This window comes from Delphinus delphis, chromosome 11, assembly GCF_949987515.2.
Source record: "Delphinus delphis chromosome 11, mDelDel1.2, whole genome shotgun sequence".
Classification (NCBI taxonomy): Eukaryota; Metazoa; Chordata; class Mammalia; order Artiodactyla; family Delphinidae; genus Delphinus; species Delphinus delphis.
In genome coordinates this window covers 26892943-26911409 of record NC_082693.1, presented here as the reverse complement: position 1 = coordinate 26911409, position 18467 = coordinate 26892943, and the positions used below count along the sequence as shown (strand labels likewise).

The window sequence follows — 18467 nt, the reverse complement described above, 5'->3', positions numbered from 1 at the left end:
ACACACACACACACACACACACACACACACACACACACACATGTATATGCAAAAGTCAGTCAGCTGGACAAAGACTCAGAAAAAAAAAAAAAAAAGAAGGGGAGGGAGGCTTTTCAAGTCATTCTATGAGGCCAGTATTACTCTGATACCAAAACCAGGCAAAGATAACTATAGACCAGTATCTCTTATGAATATAGACACAAAAATCTTGAACAAAATACTAGCAAACTGAATCCAGCAACATATAAAAATGTGTTAGACAACCTGACCAAGTGGGGTTTATCCTAGGAATGCAATGTTGACAACATGCAAAAATCAATAAATATAATATACTGTATTAACAGAACACAGGACAAAACCACACGGTCATCTCAATGTATGCAGAAAAAGCATTTGACAAAATTCAATACCCTTTCATGATGAAAACAGACAACAATCTAGAAATAGAAGAGAACTTCCTAAACCTGCTGGGTCATCTACAAAACACCCACAGATGACATACTTAATGGTGAATGCTTTCCTCTTAGGACCAGGAACAGGACAAAAATGTTTACTCCTGCCACTTTTATTCAGCATTGTACTAGAAGTCAGGGCAATTAGGCTATGGTCAAGTGGCAAATAAATGTCTGTGAGGCTGTGGAGAAATCAGAATCCTCATACACCGCTGGTGGAGATGTGAAATGGTTCAGCTGCTTTGAAAACAGTCTGGCAGTTCCTCAGAAGGTGAAACATAGAGCTACCCTACGACCCAGCAACTCCACTCTTAAGTATATGCTCAAGGGAATTAAGATATAAGTGCACATAAAAACCTGTACATGAATGTTCATAACAGCATTATTCATAATAGCTGAAAAGTGGAAACAACTCAAATGTCCATCACTGATAAATGAATAAATAAAATGTGGTATATCTATATAATAGAGTATTATTTGGCAATAAAAAGAAATGAAATACTACTATATGTTACAACACGAATTGAACATATTATGCTAAGTGATAAAAGCCAGACACAAAAGACCACATATTGTGTGATTCCACTTAAATGAAATGTCCAGAATAGACAAATCTACTGAGACATAAAGTAGATTAGTGGTTGCCTACGGTTGGAGTGGCTGCTAATGGGTACATAGTTTCTTTATGGTGTAATGAATTGACTGTGGTGGTGATTGCACAACTGTGTGACTATACTAAAAAACACCAAATTATACCCTTCAACTGGGTGGATTGTATGTGAATAATTGCTATAAAGCTGTTCTTAAAAAATAACTACATGGACTCATCCCTTGTTGTGTGATTATGGATGCTCTTATTATGGCTACTGACAGATGGTTTAAAAAAAAAGTAAGGCTTCTGAGAAATGTGTTTGCCTAAAGCTTTTTTTTTTAATTTTTTATTTATTTTTTAATTTTAATTTTATTTTATTTTACATGTTGGGGGTAGGAGTTTATTAATTAATTTATTTATTTTTGCTGTGTTGGGTCTTCGTTTCTGTGAGAGGGCTTTCTCTAGTTGTGGCAAGCGGGGGCCACTCTTCATTGCAGTGTGCGGGCCTCTCACTGTGGCGGCCTCTCTTGTTGCAGAGCACAGGCTCCAGACGCACAGGCTCAGTAGTTGTGGCTCACGGGCCTAGTTGCTCCGCGGCATATGGGATCTTCCCAGACCGGGGCTCGAACCCGTGTCCCTTGCATTAGCAGACAGATTCTCAACCACTGCGCTACCAGGGAAGCCCTGCCTAAAGCTTTTAAAGGTAATCTTTAACTGTAAAGTTTACAATAGTTTGACAACTTAAGTTGTCAACTTTGTCCTAAGAAATTGTATTTGTCACATTTTTAAAAACTAAGAACTGACCAATCTTGTCTTACTAATTTCATCTCATAAATATTTTGTGAGTCTCTGTTAAGCACAGATAATATTTCATTTGTTTGACTCTCTCTCTTTCTCTGTGTAGCAATCCACTTCCTAGGCTTTTGGCTTTGAGCAAATTATATAACATATTTGTGCCTCAGTTTCCCTATCTGTAAAATGGGGATAACACTATCTACCTGGGTTATAAGCATCCACCAATTAAGCAAATATATATAAATTACTTTTAACTCTTATGGGACATGCAGCAAATTGACCACTTACCATCATTATAGGAAAAATTTTAATTGCCTTTAAATATAGTATATCTATAAACACAATATGGATCTTTATTTCTTCCACATCCACGAGGATACAACAAAACTTAAAAATTTCAGTTTTACAGAAATATTACTATTTTCTCACATTACATGTGAAATTATATCGCCAGTATGATACTGAAGAAAACAATGCAAAGAGTTTTCTCCTGCTTAGTCTGACTCTCTGTGATATGAGGTTAAACAGAGGCTATTTGTCAAAGGTAGAAATTTTAGCACAAGCATAGAGACTCCTTTAAATAATTATGTAATTTATTTAGTGTTCCCAGGCAGGATCTACTTATTTTCATTCTAATAAAATGAACTAAAGTACTTGTCACTGAGAATTATTATTATAGCCTATTTGAAATAACTGGATTTTGAGGGTGATCCAATTCTAGGAGGCACTATTTAAATTGTAGTCAGTGTAGGTTTTTATATTTATCAATATTATTACCATTTTCCAGCAGATGGCAGTATGATATCTTGAGGAAGGGGACTTTTTTTTCCCCCTAATTCCAACAAAGGCATCATAGAGACTAGTGATGGGGCTAATTTATCACCTTTTACCTTCCCTTTTATAAATGCACCTCAGAGAAGTGAAGCAATTAACCCAACATTCCTGATACCCAAGGCATAAACATAGTTTTTTTCTTTTTGGAACCAGGTTAAGTAAATATCATTAGTGGGGAAAACATAATTTACATGCATAGATGGAATCTTGCAAGATAAGAAGAGGCTGATAGGCTTTGACTCAGGTATGTTGTTTTCAAAGTGTTTCTTTATTTTATTTTTTAAAATATTTATTTTGGACTGATTAAAAAAACAAATAAAAGTATATTTAAAGCATAAAAATATATATTTATTTATTTGGCTGCATTGGGTCCTAGTTGAGGCACACAGGCTCTTCATCACAGCCCACGGGCTTCTCACTAGTTGAGGTGGGGAGGCTCAAGAGTTCACGGGCTCAGTAGTTGCGGCACACAGTCTCTCTAGTTGTGGCCTGCAGGCTTAGTTCCCCATGGCATGTGGGATCTTAGTCCCCAACCAGGGATCAAACCTGCGTCCCCTGCATTAGAAGGCAGATTTCTAACCACTGGACCACAAGGGAAGTCCCTCAAAGGGTTCTTTAATCCTATGAAAGAAAATCTTAAAAGCTGCATATTCCCTGGTATAGGGTGTTACATTCCTGCCTCTGCCCTTCTACATATGAAATTAAATTTGTTTTTCTCTTGTTAATCTGTCTTCAATTTAATTATTAGGCCAGCCAAAGAACCTAGAAGGGAAGAGGGGAAATTTTCTCCCTGCCTAAACTTTCTATATTCTGAATATTTAATTTCAAAATACATCTGGCCCCAAGTGTTCCAGATAGTCATAGTGAAAGTGCATTTTATTGCTCCCTCAGAAGGTCCAAAACAATGGTACTGCCATGGTATGTGCTGCAAGGTGTGTGTAAGTGTTGTTTATTAGAACTGTCATATTATTTTCAAGGCTCATTCACATCAACACCAACTGCAATAACTTCTATGCAATGTATCCTGTAATTTAAAAAAAAATTATTTATTTTTGGCTGCATTGGGTCTTCGTGGCTGTGCGCAGGCCTTCTCTAGTTGCGGCGAGTGGGGGCTACTTTTTGTTGTGGTGCACGGGCTTCTCATTGTGGTGGCTTCTCTTGTTGCGGAGCACAGGCTCTAGGCACGCGGGCTTCAGTAGTTGTGGCATGCGAGCTCTAGAGCGCAGGCTGAGTACTTGTGGTGCACGGGCTTAGTTGCTCTGCGGCGTGTGGGATCTTCCCGGACCAGGGCTCGAACCCGTGTCCCCCGCGTTGGCAGGCGGATTCTGAACCACTGCGCCACTATGGAAGCCCTCCTGTAATGTTTTTATAATTTATTTATATGAATTAAACACAAGGGGACACATAGCTAAGGAAAAACTCAGATTATAAAGAAATTATGCATGAGAAGGTACATTCTGCTATACTTGTGTTCAACAATTTGAATGAGATATATTACAAAAATGCTGGTTAAAAGAAAAGAGGTGGTTACTTGGCCTACAACAAAATTAGTAGTTAGTGTTCCAAGTGTGAGACTGCACACTGCAAAGCCCTTCCTGTGTGGAGCCTGTTTTTTACAGCTAAATTAAGAGCAAACTTTGGGACATAAGGCCCTTCCTGTGTCTCTCTACATCTTTATAAACTGTCAGCATTAATTAAGTTCTAATGGAAGATTCAAAGGTACACAGTTTTCTCATATATTAAGGGACGGTTTATCCAGCCAAGTTTTTCTCACTCTAACTTTTTGCTGAATGAATATCCCTTTTCAGACTGTCTCACACCCTGAGACTTACCAGCAACCACATTACACCCATCTGAGATGATGATCCTTGAGCTAATCATCCAACAATAACAGTTAATTACATTAATAGTAGCTAAATAAGTGGAGTGCTTAACAAATTAAAGGCATTGTGGAGTTGAAATAATGATAATAGTTCATAATTATTGAGCATTTATCATGTGCTTGGCCCTGTTCTAAGCACTCTATGTACATTAACTCAAAATCCTTCATGACAGTTTGAAGAAGGTAAAATGTATCCCCATTTTATGGGAGAGTAAAGTGCTGTCCCTCTAAGAATGATTCTCGACTAGAGGTTGACCCTTGGGACATTTGAAATGTGTGGGACCAGAGATGCTAAACCTCCTGTAACTCATCAAACAGACTCAGACAATGAGGAACTATCCCACCCCAAATGCTGCAAGGTGGCTCCCATTGAGAACCACTCTCTTGCTGAGAACTTGTTCTCCACCATTCTTTTGATTAAACTACTCCTCTCTTTTGGACTTTTGTATTCCCCAGCTCAGATTACATTTAGGATTAAAACTGAGAACAGCTCTGAGCTTTCAACCAATAGTTGACGTGATTGAAAACTACTGAGCTGTTTACACATAAAACCCCCTCTTCCTCATATACTCTACACTGCCACCAAAATAAAAAGAAAAAACAAAAGCTTCAACCCACTAAATTTTTATCCTAAAGAAACCAACATGATAGTTTAAGAAAAATTTTACATTAATTCTATTCAATTTGAGGGCATATGTTCTTGTAAATATATGTCACAAAAATTTTTTTTCACAAGAAATGTGTGAGCAAAAAGACATGGAAAAGTATTACCTACACAAAACTGCACTTTGCAGTCAGATAAATCTATATGAAATTAATTTTCTTCCAGTGGCCATACCCTCTTACCTTGATTCAAATTGAACACTGAGAAAATGAATTCTCATTAATTCTCTTTCAGCAGCCAAAAGCACTGGGCAGGTAAAGTTAAAAGTTAAAGGGTGGACTTCCCTCATGACGCAGTGGTTAAGAATCCGCCTGCCAATGCAGGGGACATGGGTTCAATCCCTGGGCCGGGAAGATCACACATGCCGTAGAGCAACTCAGCTCATGCACCACAGCTACTACGCCTGCGCTGTAGAGCCTGTGAGCCACAACTACTGAAGCCCGCGCACCTAGAGCCCATGCTCTGCAACAAGAGAAGCCACCGCAATGAGAAGCCCGTGCACCTCAATGAAAAGTAGCCCCCGCTCACCGCAACTAGAGAAAGCCCACGCACAGCAACGAAGACCCAACGCAGCCAAAAATAAATAAATATTTTTAAAAAAGGTATAAAAAAGGTATAAAAAGGTATAAAAAAAAAAAGTTAAAGGGTATGTTAACTTTTGATATAATATTAAAAATAAGCCTAATAATATATTAATTTCATGGGTTCTCTAGTCTTATTTACTTCTGCTAATTATATTTTCAGTCATCATTTCTGTAGAGGCAGAAAATTATAAGCCCTGGGACTTCGCTGGTGGTGCAGTTGTTAAGAATCTGCCTGCTGGGCTTCCCTGGTGGTGCAGTGGTTGAGAGTCCGCCTGCTGATGCAGGGGACACGGGTTCGTGCCCCGGTCCAGGAAGATCCCACATGCCACGGAGCGGCTGGGCCCGTGAGCCATGGCCGCTGAGCCTGCGTGTCCGGAGCCTGTGCTCCTCAACAGCAGAGGCCACAACAGTGAGAGGCCCGCATACCGCAAAAAAAAGAAAAAAAAAAAGAAAAAAGAATCTGCCTGCCAATTCAGGGGACACGCGTTCGAGCCCTGGTCCGGGAAGATCCTACATGCAGCAGAGCAACTAAGCCCATGTACCATAACTACTGAGCCCACGCCCCACAACTTCTGAAGCCCGAGCACCTAGAGTCCCTGCCCCACAACAAGAGAAGCCCACGCACTGCAATGAAGAGTAGCCCCCACTCGCTGCAACTAGAGAAAGCCCACACTCAGCAACAAAGACCCAACACAGCCATAAATAAATAGATAGATAGATAAATAAATAAATAAATAAATAGAAAAGAAAATTATAAGCCCTGTTTGCTATAAAAAAAAGTGATTGCCAGAGTCTTAAGGCCTCTAATTATCAGCTTTATGCAAAGAACCTTGGTGGGATAACAGACTGAAGAGCAAGCCTCAAACTTGTCACCTAACAAGCTTGTTGAAGCAGATACCTGGCTCAGTAGATCTGTGGGGAGCCCAACAATTTGTCCCTCAGCAGCCCACAGGTGATGATGGTGGTGGCGATGCTGCTCCTCTGACAACATTTCCATCATCACTGGATTAACGTATAGTCAGGAAGCAAGACTACATTAGAAAGCCATTTCACAGTGAGGTAAGCTTGTGGGACTCTCCCCAAGACATTTGATTAGAAGATGCTAAAAATTTAAAGCCTAGCTCATGTAGGGAGAAGAAATCCTTGGTTTCAGATTTATACCTGTTCTGTATTTTTAATCATACGATCATAATCATATGATATCCTGCTAGTTTATATATAGAAAGTCCTTCATGTCTTTTACTTATTTATTTTTAACATCTTTACTGGAGTATAATTGCTTTACAATGGTGTGTTAGTTTCTGCTTTATAACAAAGTGAATCAGCTATGCATATACATATATCCCCATATCTCCTCCCTCTTGCATCTCCCTCCCTCCCACCCTCCCTATCCCACCCCTCGGGGTGGTCACAAAGCACCAAACTGATCTCCCTGTGCTATGCGGCTGCTTCCTAATAGCTATCTATTTGGTATTGTGTATATGTCCATGATACTCTCTCACTTTGTCCCATCTTACCCTTCCCCCTCCCCATGTCATGTCCTTCATGTCTTTTAGAGCTTAAAATATTGCTGTGAAGTATAACCATTCATCTTGAAGCTATACACAGAGTTGCTTGTGATAGAAAACTTCATTTTCTGTCATTTCTCTTGTGTATAAAGCTTTTGAATTCTTTTGTGATAAATGCATCAAGATGCTATCTTTTCTCCCTTCACACTCCATTGCTATCTAATTTATCTAAGAAATAAATTTCATAAAGCAATGCAAATGAGAGATTTCTCTTCAACACCTCTTTTGTGTCTTTCTAAACTATTGTACTTTCAAAGTTGCTAGTTAAAGAATATTTTAAAAAATAATCTGGAACTAAAATGTGACAATAAGAAATCCCACAACACAGTACACGTAACTTACAAAATATTCACTCTAACAGCCCTAAACAAAGTTCTTACCTGCATAAGTTGCTGCTTCAATTTCTGTATTTCTGAGATGTTCAGCTCACTGAATAAGTCAGAAACAGGGTGTAGAGACTCTCCTTTCCTTAGAGTGGGAGTCCGATAGTCTCCATTCAGTTTCACAAGGGGCCCATGAATATGCCCGTTCATTTTGTCATCATTGTTGGGTTCACTTCCATCCTCTGCAAACTTGAGTCCATCAACTGAAATGCTGATATGGTTATCATTGAGTGTGATGTACTGAGAGAGCTCCTTCCGCAGGCTGTTCTTTTGCTCCCTTTCATTTTTTAAGGTCTCAAGGGCTTCTTCCAGTTGGTGCTCAGCGATTTCTTTCAACCGGATGGCATCTTCCAGTTGGCTGTTTAGCAGCACCGTCTCCTCCTCAAATCGCTTAATCTCGTGCTTTAAGCCTTCGTATTCAACCTGAATCAGATACGATAAAGAAGATTCATAAAACTAAAATTTGGGTCTAACAAAACTGCCATTAAACACTCTAGTGGACCTAACATTTAAAAATTAAAACGCTACAAAATAAATCTGAGAAGCACGCGGTATATACACCATTAAGGTAACACAGGATGGTTTCTTTAGATATCCATACATATAAATTCAATTCCTAGCAGAGATGAAAAAGGTACCTCTCTCTCAGGATTTCTTTTATGGAGTCCAGTGGTCAAAAGGGGGCACTGTTTGCTTAATAAATCAAGAATATTTTTTTGTAATAGTTTATCAGAATATTCACAATCTAAGAAAAGATTTTTATCATCACTATTACTTGTTTTATTTAATTATTAATAATGAGGAAATTTTTAAACTCAGGGTAAGTTAGTTAAATGATCACAATAAGAATATAATCTCAATAAAATATGTTTGCGAGTAAGATGAGAAAGCAAAGAAAAACTTCATGTGCTTAAGGATAGAACCTGCAATAACAGTACCAATTACTCCCAAACAAAAAAATACATGGAAGTGGATCAAGATGGTGGAGTAGGAGGACATGGAACTCACCTCCCCCCACAAACACATCAAATACATCTACATGTGGGACAATTCTCACAGAAAACCAACTGGAAACTGGCGGAAGATCTCTTACACAAGCAAAGCTGCAAGAAAGATCCCCACATAACCAGGTGATTGTGTGCCAGCACCAGCAGCTCTGCTTCAGGCTGCCAGTTGGATAGACTTGGCTTCAGGCTTCAGACTGTGTTCAGGTCAGCTGCACATGTCTTGTTTTAGGACCAAACTTGAAGGGTCACGCTTCCTGGGGCATGAAGGTAAGGGGATTAGTCAAACCAAGGTAGTATGTCTGAAATCTGTGCTCCATCATGTCTGCTAACATTCCAATGGTCAGAGAGTCACATGACTAAGACCAAGGTCAATGGAGTTGGCCAATTTACTCTGCCCTTTCTAGGGCACTGCCAGGTTACGTGGCAGAGGGAGAGAGTAAAGAATTTAGAACAATCTAAATCTACCAAATATTTTTACCATCACATAATGAGATGTTTTTCTTTTCTTTTTTTTCTTTCTTAAAAAACTTTTTATTGTGGGTAATGTAAAAATACCCAAGTAGCAAGAAGAGTTCAATGAACCCCCAGGAGCCCACCACTCAGCTTCAACAGTCATCAACTCCTGTCTACTCTTCTTTCATCTATATTTCCATTCACTCCCCTAGTTGGATTATTTTAACCCCTAGATATCACATACTTTAGGATCTATCCCTAAGAGATAATTTTTTTAAAAAGCAAAGCCATAATCCCTTGAACAAATAATTTCTTAAGAATATGATATAATCTTAGTTATCAAAACGATGTCAACAATAGGTTTGTAATGATATAGGAAATAAATACAACTGAGTGAAAAAGGATAATGTATTACGACTGTGGAATACAAGAGATCAAATGGAAATTTAACAAAATGTTAATAATAGTTGTTCTTTAGTGGTGAGAATAAAGGTGATTTTAAGAAAAATAATACATATATATTGTTATCAATAATTACTCTTGAATTACAACCGAATAAGAGCCTGTTCAAACACTCTCTTGGTCGTGAAAGTCTATAGGTGAAAGAGAACTCGGCTCTGAGCCCAAATGCCTTCTTTGGGGCCTTTTCCATGGCTCTTACCACATGCCACCTTTTAATAAATATTTTTAATAAATATTCTCCACAACTACTTAGAGGAAATACTTTCTATGCACCCAGGTGTCCCTCACAGTGCTTCAGTATTCCTTCATAGTGTTTCAACAAAATTCTGCTCTTAATAAGTATTTGCTGAATAAACTATTGTGAATGAAAAAATAAAATAGAAAAAACATAACAACATCAATTATGATATTAGATACTAATAATAAACTGTGTTTAGGGACTTGACCTCTTTCTAGCTGGGCAGCTTCACTCATTCCACTCTCTCACATGTGGTTCCTATTCACCCAGCTGTTTCATGTTTCTCTGCCTAGGCAAAGACAGTCATCTGGAAAACTCTTATTCATCATTCAAGACCCAAGTCAAGACTCTGATCCTAATTTGAAGTCTTTGTTGACCCACTCAGGCAAACAGATCACTCCTTTCTTGTACCATCATTGCAAGGCTTTATCATATGATTAGAGCCCCAGCAAAGTGGAGGCACCAAGAAATAGAATGAGAAGGCACTTAAAAATTGGTATTTGATATGTTAAAGAAAGCATCAAAGTAGTCACCATGAGAAAAATCAGTACTTTGTTGCGATTCATTATAGCAACTTCATAGTTTGGTAATTCTATTTTTAATGAGGGTTGGAAATAAGTACCATAATATTTTCAGAGTTTAGGAACTCTAAAGATCTTTTTCTTGCTGTTTTCCATTTGGGCTTTATTTAGAACTCTAAAGATCTTAATTTGGACCCGTATTGCCAAACCTAACACATAGCTTTACTCTTCAATTACATGGATGGTTGAGTTTATTACCTGCCTTCCCTACTGGGACCATGAGCTCTTTGAGCCAGTGACCACGGTTTTTGTTCTTAAAAAGTACATGGCCTCATAGAAAGATACCCCTGAAATACTGGTTAAATGAAATCAAACTGAATTGATCCCAGGAAATAATATCTTTAATATCTCTTATGATATTATTACTTGATAGAAATACATCAATAGAAATATATCCCTAGAGGAAATATTCTTCATAATAAAAACGATTGTATTATTAATTGAAAACTAGGGTTTTCAATGCTTAGATAACAAATATTGAATGCTTTAGCTCAATATGTGAGCTATTAGGGACATGAAATTTATTATTTCTCTCTCCTGCCATCACATATCTAAAACTTGAGCATGATTTCCTGTCCTATGTAAAGCAGTACTGGGTCCTGCCTCTATGTTAACTGATACTGGGACTAGGCATAAAAAATTTAGCTGCTTGACGGAAAAACTTGCTCCTGGAAGATAAGACTCAACTAAAACAGCTTCCTCAAGACTTGAATCAAGACCCTCACTTTACTGTACCTCCCAACTCAAAGCTATGTCATAAACTCTGTCTAACCCAACCACTTCCCCACCATGTGAGACCTACCAGTCCAGATCCTCAAATCCTATGAATATCCTTCCCGTTGACATCCTGTTTTGAGATACTACTAAGGCTCTGTTGAGCTGTTATCTTACTGCAAGAGGTCTAACAAACAGCTTTGTTTCATCAACAGATTTTTCTGATTTTTTCTGATGGGGAACTGACAGTTGACACTTTTTTATGGCTACTGCTGCTTACTGCACTTCTTTCAGATATTTTGGTTTGAAAAGTATAAAGGTATAAAACATTTATAAGGTTGGGTCTAATTTTATTTTAGACACAGAACCAAATCAGCACACAGAGGAATGTGGCTAAAGTTTTCAGAGTCAACTCTTTGGTGTAGGATCACGAATAAAAATTGGTATGGTTAATTATAATAATCTTAAATTTTAGTTTCCTCTGTAAGTTGAATTGTGGATGTAAGATAAAGAAAAAACATTTATTCATTATTTCAACAAGTATTTATTAATATTTAATGCCTACAATGGGCCAGCCCCTGTTTTAGGTGTTTATACTATAGTGAAGAGAGATGGAAACAAACTAATATATAGAAGCTACATATGGAGTAAGAAGTGCTATTTAAACAATTATTTAGAAAATAATCAACATTTAACAGGAAAATGGAACTTCAGAAGAAGAGCATCTTCTAGTTCTTTGAACTAAACATTTTACAATTCTAGTAGCTTTCCTATTTAGAGAAACCTCAAACCAGGCTGGAAGAGTATATTTTGTATAGGAAACTTCAGTACAAAGCAACATTCAGACCAATTTTGAGATTGAAAGCCAGCCATCATCATGTCTTTGAAAAAAAAATCTGTGGTATTTATACGTAAAGTATTATATTTAATACTTCATTAATTAGAGAGTTTACGATATATGCTAAATCCTGTAAATAAAGGCCAATAGTAAGAAAAAAACAAACCCCAGTATTTCCTTAATTGGGAGAGACTTGTGACACTACAGTGCACCCATTTGTTAGGAAATCAACCAGAATAGCCCTTTGTAAGGAAAATGATTTCAAATTAATTAATTAGACACTTAATTGGGAAAATTACCATATTACATCTACAAAATAAAATTTTAAAGATGTATACATTTTTGTTTGTTTTTTCAAACTTCTGAGTTAAGCATTTGATTTCCATGTTTCAATTACTGGTGGGAGGGTATGGGTAAACTGTAAGCAGTAATCAGCCAGGCTAGTAGTACAAATTCCCACAGAAATGGCATCTGGGCTAATGAATACTCACAGGATACCTTGGCAGTCTTTCAAGAATACTTAATACTGGCCTAAATTAACCTCCTGAGTAAATTAGTCTACCACATGCAGTGATGGGAAACCCTACAGTGTAGATGGATGCTCTCCGCACCCCTGCCTGTGCAGAGAGCAATGAGGACCTGTAGGAATCAGGAGAAATGACCACTTTAAATATTTGCACATCACATAAACTTGCTTCAAGTCTTCTACATTCTTCATCACCGACCAAAAAAACTAAACAACAAAAAATACCCTTCTTATTTCTAAGAAACATATATTTTAAAAAAATCTAATGTTCCCCACTGTGAGCTCACTGTCCCCAGACAAATCAAGACCTAGGGTCTCATGGTACTGCCAGCCCTCAGCACACACAGTGATTCAGTGCTTAAAGGGGAAGGAATGAGATAAAAACACATGGGATATCCAGATAACCCTTTTTTAATGGTCTGGAACCACCCCCTGCACTCCTTAGTACACATTTTGATCCCCAGCACTCCAAAGCTGGGGAGAAGTGGCAATGATCAATAATAAAATTTCAATTGTGTCAATTTTCTTCTGGATTTTTCCTTTCCACTTTTCATCTTTATATCTATCAAAACCACACAGTCATCCCTCAGTTTCTGTGGGGTATTGGTTCCAGGAGCCCCCGGCAGACCCCAAAATCTGGGTGCTCAAAACCCTTAGATAGGGCTTCCCTGGTGGCACAGTGGTTGCGAGTCCGCCTGCCGCTGCAGGAGACACGGGTTCGTGCCCCGGTCCGGGAAGATCCCACATGCCGCGGAGCGGCTGGGCCCGTGAGCCATGGCCGCTGAGCCTGCGCGTCCGGAGCCTGTGCTCCGCAGCGGGAGAGGCCGCAAGAATGAGAGGCCCGCGTACCGCAAAAAAAAAAAAAACCTTAGATAAAGTGGTTGTAGCATTTGCATATAACCACGCACATTGGCTCATCTTTAAATCACCTCTAGATTACTTATAATATCTAATACAATGTAAATGCTATGTACCTGCCAGTGTGCGGCAAATTCAAGTTTTGTTTTTTGAAATTTTCTGGAATTTCTTTTCTTAGAATATTTTCAGTCTGTGGTTGGTTGAAACTACAAACACAGAACCCATAGATATGAAGGGCTGACTGAAACAGTTCTGGAAGGAGATACCAACTTGAGAAGGGAGAGAGGTGGAAGCATACAACTGGGCTGCCCTCTAAGTTGACGGAGGGTAAGAATCGTACCCTCTGGATTCTGGTACCTCTGTAGCCTAGCACAGTGCCTGGCACAGTTTGATGACCTGATCTGAGAGGTTATAACAGTGTTGAGACAAGAATAGGGTTGTGGTTGAGGAACCACCTTTGAAAAGACCTTGAAATCCAGTCCACCTTTGCTTAACTACCTATGAATTTTATTCATAAATAAATTCTACCAAAAGTACAGATTCAAGAATGCTATTACTAATAACTATAACAAACCACAATGCAAACTGATCAGGAAAATTCAGCAATTAAGCAATCTAAGTCTCATTACCCACAAAAGTATTTAAATGTACACATGCAATCTTTTTAGTCAGCTTACAGCAGAATAAAGAAATCAGGCCTTTTTTTTCTTATAATGTTGTTCGTACTGATTTATATTTCATAATCCTCGTATGATTTGAAAGCAGTTTACAGAGAGAGAGATTGATAGAGATTGCAGGGAAACCTTAAGCTTGTATTACAAAACAGGCTCACAAACCCAGGCTTTAATGAGAGGTCAGCAGTTAAACTGATTACCATACATTTAACTTACTCCAGAAATAAATTAACATAGAGCTAAAGTATAAAGTAAGATTTTTCTTATCCAATAAAGCTTTTTGGTAATTATACTACTTCTAGGTTTGCCTTTTAAATTTAGCTGAAATAGGAGGGTTGGGAAATTTCAGCACATAATTAATGTTGGGAGATTGAGGCAAATTTTGACAGTTTCTTTTCTGATAAATAGAAGATTTAACCTTAATGGTCAGAAGGTATAGATCCATCTGGAGTGTAACCAAAAATCTTCTTAAACCTCACCTGGTTCTGCTTTAATGTGGACACCAGTTTCTGCAGCGTTATGTTTTCCTCTTCTAGTTCAGTATAGTCCTGAAGGAGGCGGGCCTCACGGAATTTATATTCTCGGATTTCATCCTTCATCCGTATTCTTTGTAGCTCCACCATCTCATTGTTCTGAAACAAGAGAATAAACAGTAAATACAAAACTTCTAGATTTTATGAAGTGTAGATAAAGTCTTGGTAGTTAAAAATAATAATAAAAACATCTCATGGAGTGTAAATTGGTACCACCTTTTTTTGAATAAGAATTTAATGATATCTGTCAAACTTTAAAAGCACATACACATGACCCAGCAATTCTACAACTAAAAATCATTCTTAAGCATATTTTCTTAGAGGTAAATAAAAATAAATTCATGTATATTTACACAAAGAATTGGAAACAGTCTAAATGTTTGCTAATGGGGGAACAATGAAATAAATTATTATGCATCCTTTAGTGAAGCATTATAAAATTATTTAAAAGAATGAGAAGAAAGGAGTGAGGAGCTTTATGCACTAAAATGCAAAGAGAGCCACAATACATTATGAAATATAAAAGAAAGTTATAGATTAGTATGCATACAGTACCAACTTTCCAAACTCCGGGGGGGGTCCCTCTGCAAGTTTCACAATCTTCCAACTAAGCCACGTGGTCTAATCCTGGCTTGGTCCAGACACTCTGGCCTCAGTCACCTGGCTTCAGCCACAGAAGCTTCCTTCTGCCCCCTACCATGTTGGACTTGGCCGCTCATTCCCGCCTTCAGGCTTTTTCACTCCCCCTCCCCGACTCCCTGTCTCCAGATCAAGGGTTCTTAGCCTCATCTGCGCCATGACCCTCTTTGACAACGTGGTGAAGCCGATGGAGCTCTTCTCAGAATGATATTTTAAAGGGCACTGAAAGAGTTCAGAACTTCCCATGCCAACATATGCCACTTTGGTATATTGATTATTTTGAGCTGAAGGCACCTGAGAAACAGCAGATGCAGGAAGGGCTCTCTGCCCTCCCCCTTTCTACCTAAAAGCAGGACATGAAATTTCCCCTGAGAAAAATGCCCTTCCTGTACCAGGAAGAGAACGTTCTTATCACAAGAGACTGGGAATCGATGCTGAAATGGACCCGTACAAACACATCTACTAAAATGATCTTCCATTAGTTTTCCCCATTTAGTTCCTAGTCACTGTTCCACGATATACTGCCCCTAGCCCAAGCTCCTTTGTCTTGTCACATCCCCACAATTTACCCTTCTTTGTGTAAAAAGGTATACAAGCTTTTGGGCCTAATGACTTCTGGTCTTCATTTTCCTTTTGAACACTCCCATGTACTTGTAAAAAAATTAAATTTGTATGCTTTTTTCTTATTAATCTGTTTTATGTCAGTTTAATTCTTTATCCCAGTCACAGAACCCAAGAGGGTAGAAGGAAATTTTCCTCCCTTACAGTGTAAAAGACAAGATTACAAAGGACACTGATTATGCTCAAATTAAGTTAATATAATATTTTACAAAATTATGATATGGTAATCAGGTAGATTATGGTAGTGGCCCCCAATTAATCACATTTCCCTATGGCCACACGCAGTGGAGTCTGAAGTCAACCCTGAACTGGCTTCATTGACTTGCTTTGACCCACAAAATGCAGTGGAAGCTTTAGCTTGGAAGGCTAAAGGTCTATCTTTAGGAAGGCTTTGTAGGGACTTCCCTGGTTGTCCAGTGGTTAAGACACCGCATTCCCAATGCAGGGGTCCTGGGTTTGATCCCTGGTCAGGGAACTAGATCCCACATGCCGCAACTAAAAGATCCCACGTGCCACAATTAAGATATGGCACAGCCAAATAAATAAGTAAATAAGAGGCATTGTAGCTCTTGTTCTTTCTCTCTTGGAACACTGCCACCATGTGAAGAAGCCCAGGCTAGCCTGCTGGAGCACATGGCCCAGCCCATAATCAGCACCAGCTGCCAGGCAGGGGAGTGAAACATCTTGAACTCTTTGGCTCAGTTGAGCTGCCAGATGATGGCTGCCACATGAGTGACCCCATGTTAGTTTGTAAGAACTGCCCAGCTGAGTAGAGCTCAAATAGCTGACCCATAGAATCATGGGGTATTATTTTAAGCCCTTAAATTTGGGGTGATTTGCTACACAGTAACATGTAACTAATACAGTAATACATGTGCTTCTTTATTAGCAGAATGTATACTCAGATCTAGTGGCAGATCTAAGAAATACCATAATTTCAAAGAAATGATGATATTTCAAGATCCTGCAAGAACTTCGATGTGATATTAAAATACTGATCACAAAGTAACAGGTGCTGCTAATGCTACTGAAGTTTGTGGCCTACATTCAAATGGAAGAAAATGCTAAATTTTTTGTCTGAGTTTAGAGAAAATGAAGATGTAATTATTTTTCCCTCCAAGGTTACAGGCCTCCTGAATTCTATCCACAGACTCCCAGGACCCAAGTTAGGAAACTCTTCTGCTTCTATTTGTCATTTAGGTCTCAGTTCAAATGTCGTCTCCTCAGAGAGGCCTTCTCTGAACAGCAAATATAAGACAACTCCCCAACCCCTGCCCTTCAGTCTCACATCATCCTATACGATTTCCTTCATAGATCAGAATTTTAGCATAGAGTAGATACTCAGAAAACAACTGTTGAAAGAACAGCACTAAACATTACTTGAAATTAGTAATTTATTTATCTTTTACACTTTTTACGTGTATTAAATTTCCTTTTCCATCTGAATATAATGAACCTTTAGTGTTTGCCTATGGGTCCCTAATACCTGCCATATTTTAGGCCCTTATAACCATGGAATGAATAACAAAACAGTTATACAAATGGCTAAACACAAAATCTAAAAAAAATCATTGTAAAAATTTATTGTAGGAATTATGGCTTTTTGTCTGTGTTGTTAGAGTGTGGAACAAAGGGAGACCAACACATTTTGAAATAAACATACCTAAATCTGTGAAATGACTGGACTTATTACAGTTTTTCAATATACTGTCAAGCTACTTAGAGGCAGAAACACTACTTTATTCCCTGCTCCTTGGACAATATTTTGCATATGTGTTCAATAAGTGTACAATGAAAAATAGAGTCTGGTTACAAAGCCAAATTACAATATTTCATTAAATTTTATTTTGCAGATACAGGAAATCTTAATATATTTTTCTGTTTCTTAAAGGTCTACCATTAACTGAATGGGTGATGTATAGTTATTTAGTTTTCCTTGTTTATATGCATGAACATATGAGGAAGCTAATAAATTGGATGCCAGTCATTTATATAAAATTATAAACAAAAACGTTAAGATATAAGAGGTTCTGTAAAATGTGAATATATACAACGTAAAAAATGTTAATGACTAGAAACCTAGCTCGTATACACTCAGAATTAGTCATAAAACCTTATATAGTAAGATAGTAAATGTCAGGACAAATTTAAGACCATGGCAAAGCTAATGAGGATCACCAACAGATAAATCATAAAATAGCTAATGAAAACTGTTGATGTTAATTAAGGAAAAGGAAGAGCTTGGTGTGGAGACAGGTTAAGTTGAAAGGCTCTCTAGCAATAAAACAGACATAAGACCCAGGGGAAGAAAACTGGTCTCATTTATTTTGTTAGAAACCCCCCTTTTTTTAAAGCATTTTTTAAAAATTTATTTATTTATTTATTTTTATTTTTGGCTGTGTTGGGTCTTCGTTGCTGCACGCCAGCTTTCTCTAGTTGCAGCGAGTGGGGCCTACTCTTCCTGGCAGTGCACAGGCTTCTCACTGCAGTGGCTTCTCTTGTTGCGGAGCACGGGCTCTAGGCGTGTGGGCTTCAGTAGCTGTGGCACGTGGGCTCAGTAGTTGTGGCT

At 38.2% G+C, this 18467-nt stretch overlaps 1 protein-coding gene across 13 annotated transcripts in view; it reads right to left on the bottom strand.

Moving 5' to 3' along the window:
- The window catches only part of BICD1 (BICD cargo adaptor 1), a 207959-nt gene that overhangs the window by 52087 nt on the left and 137405 nt on the right, over nucleotides 1-18467 (bottom strand). For 10 of the 13 annotated variants that reach the window (XM_060026145.1, XM_060026144.1, XM_060026150.1 and 7 more), the window contains exons 3-4: nucleotides 14585-14737; nucleotides 7752-8177 (exon numbers count right to left, since the gene is read on the bottom strand). In XM_060026145.1, coding sequence (XP_059882128.1) covers nucleotides 7752-8177; nucleotides 14585-14737 — 579 coding nt within the window. Of the gene's footprint in view, nucleotides 1-7751; nucleotides 8211-14584; nucleotides 14738-18467 lie in introns of all 13 variants that reach the window. The other 3 variants (XM_060026148.1, XM_060026155.1, XM_060026154.1) reach the window with 2 other exon arrangements.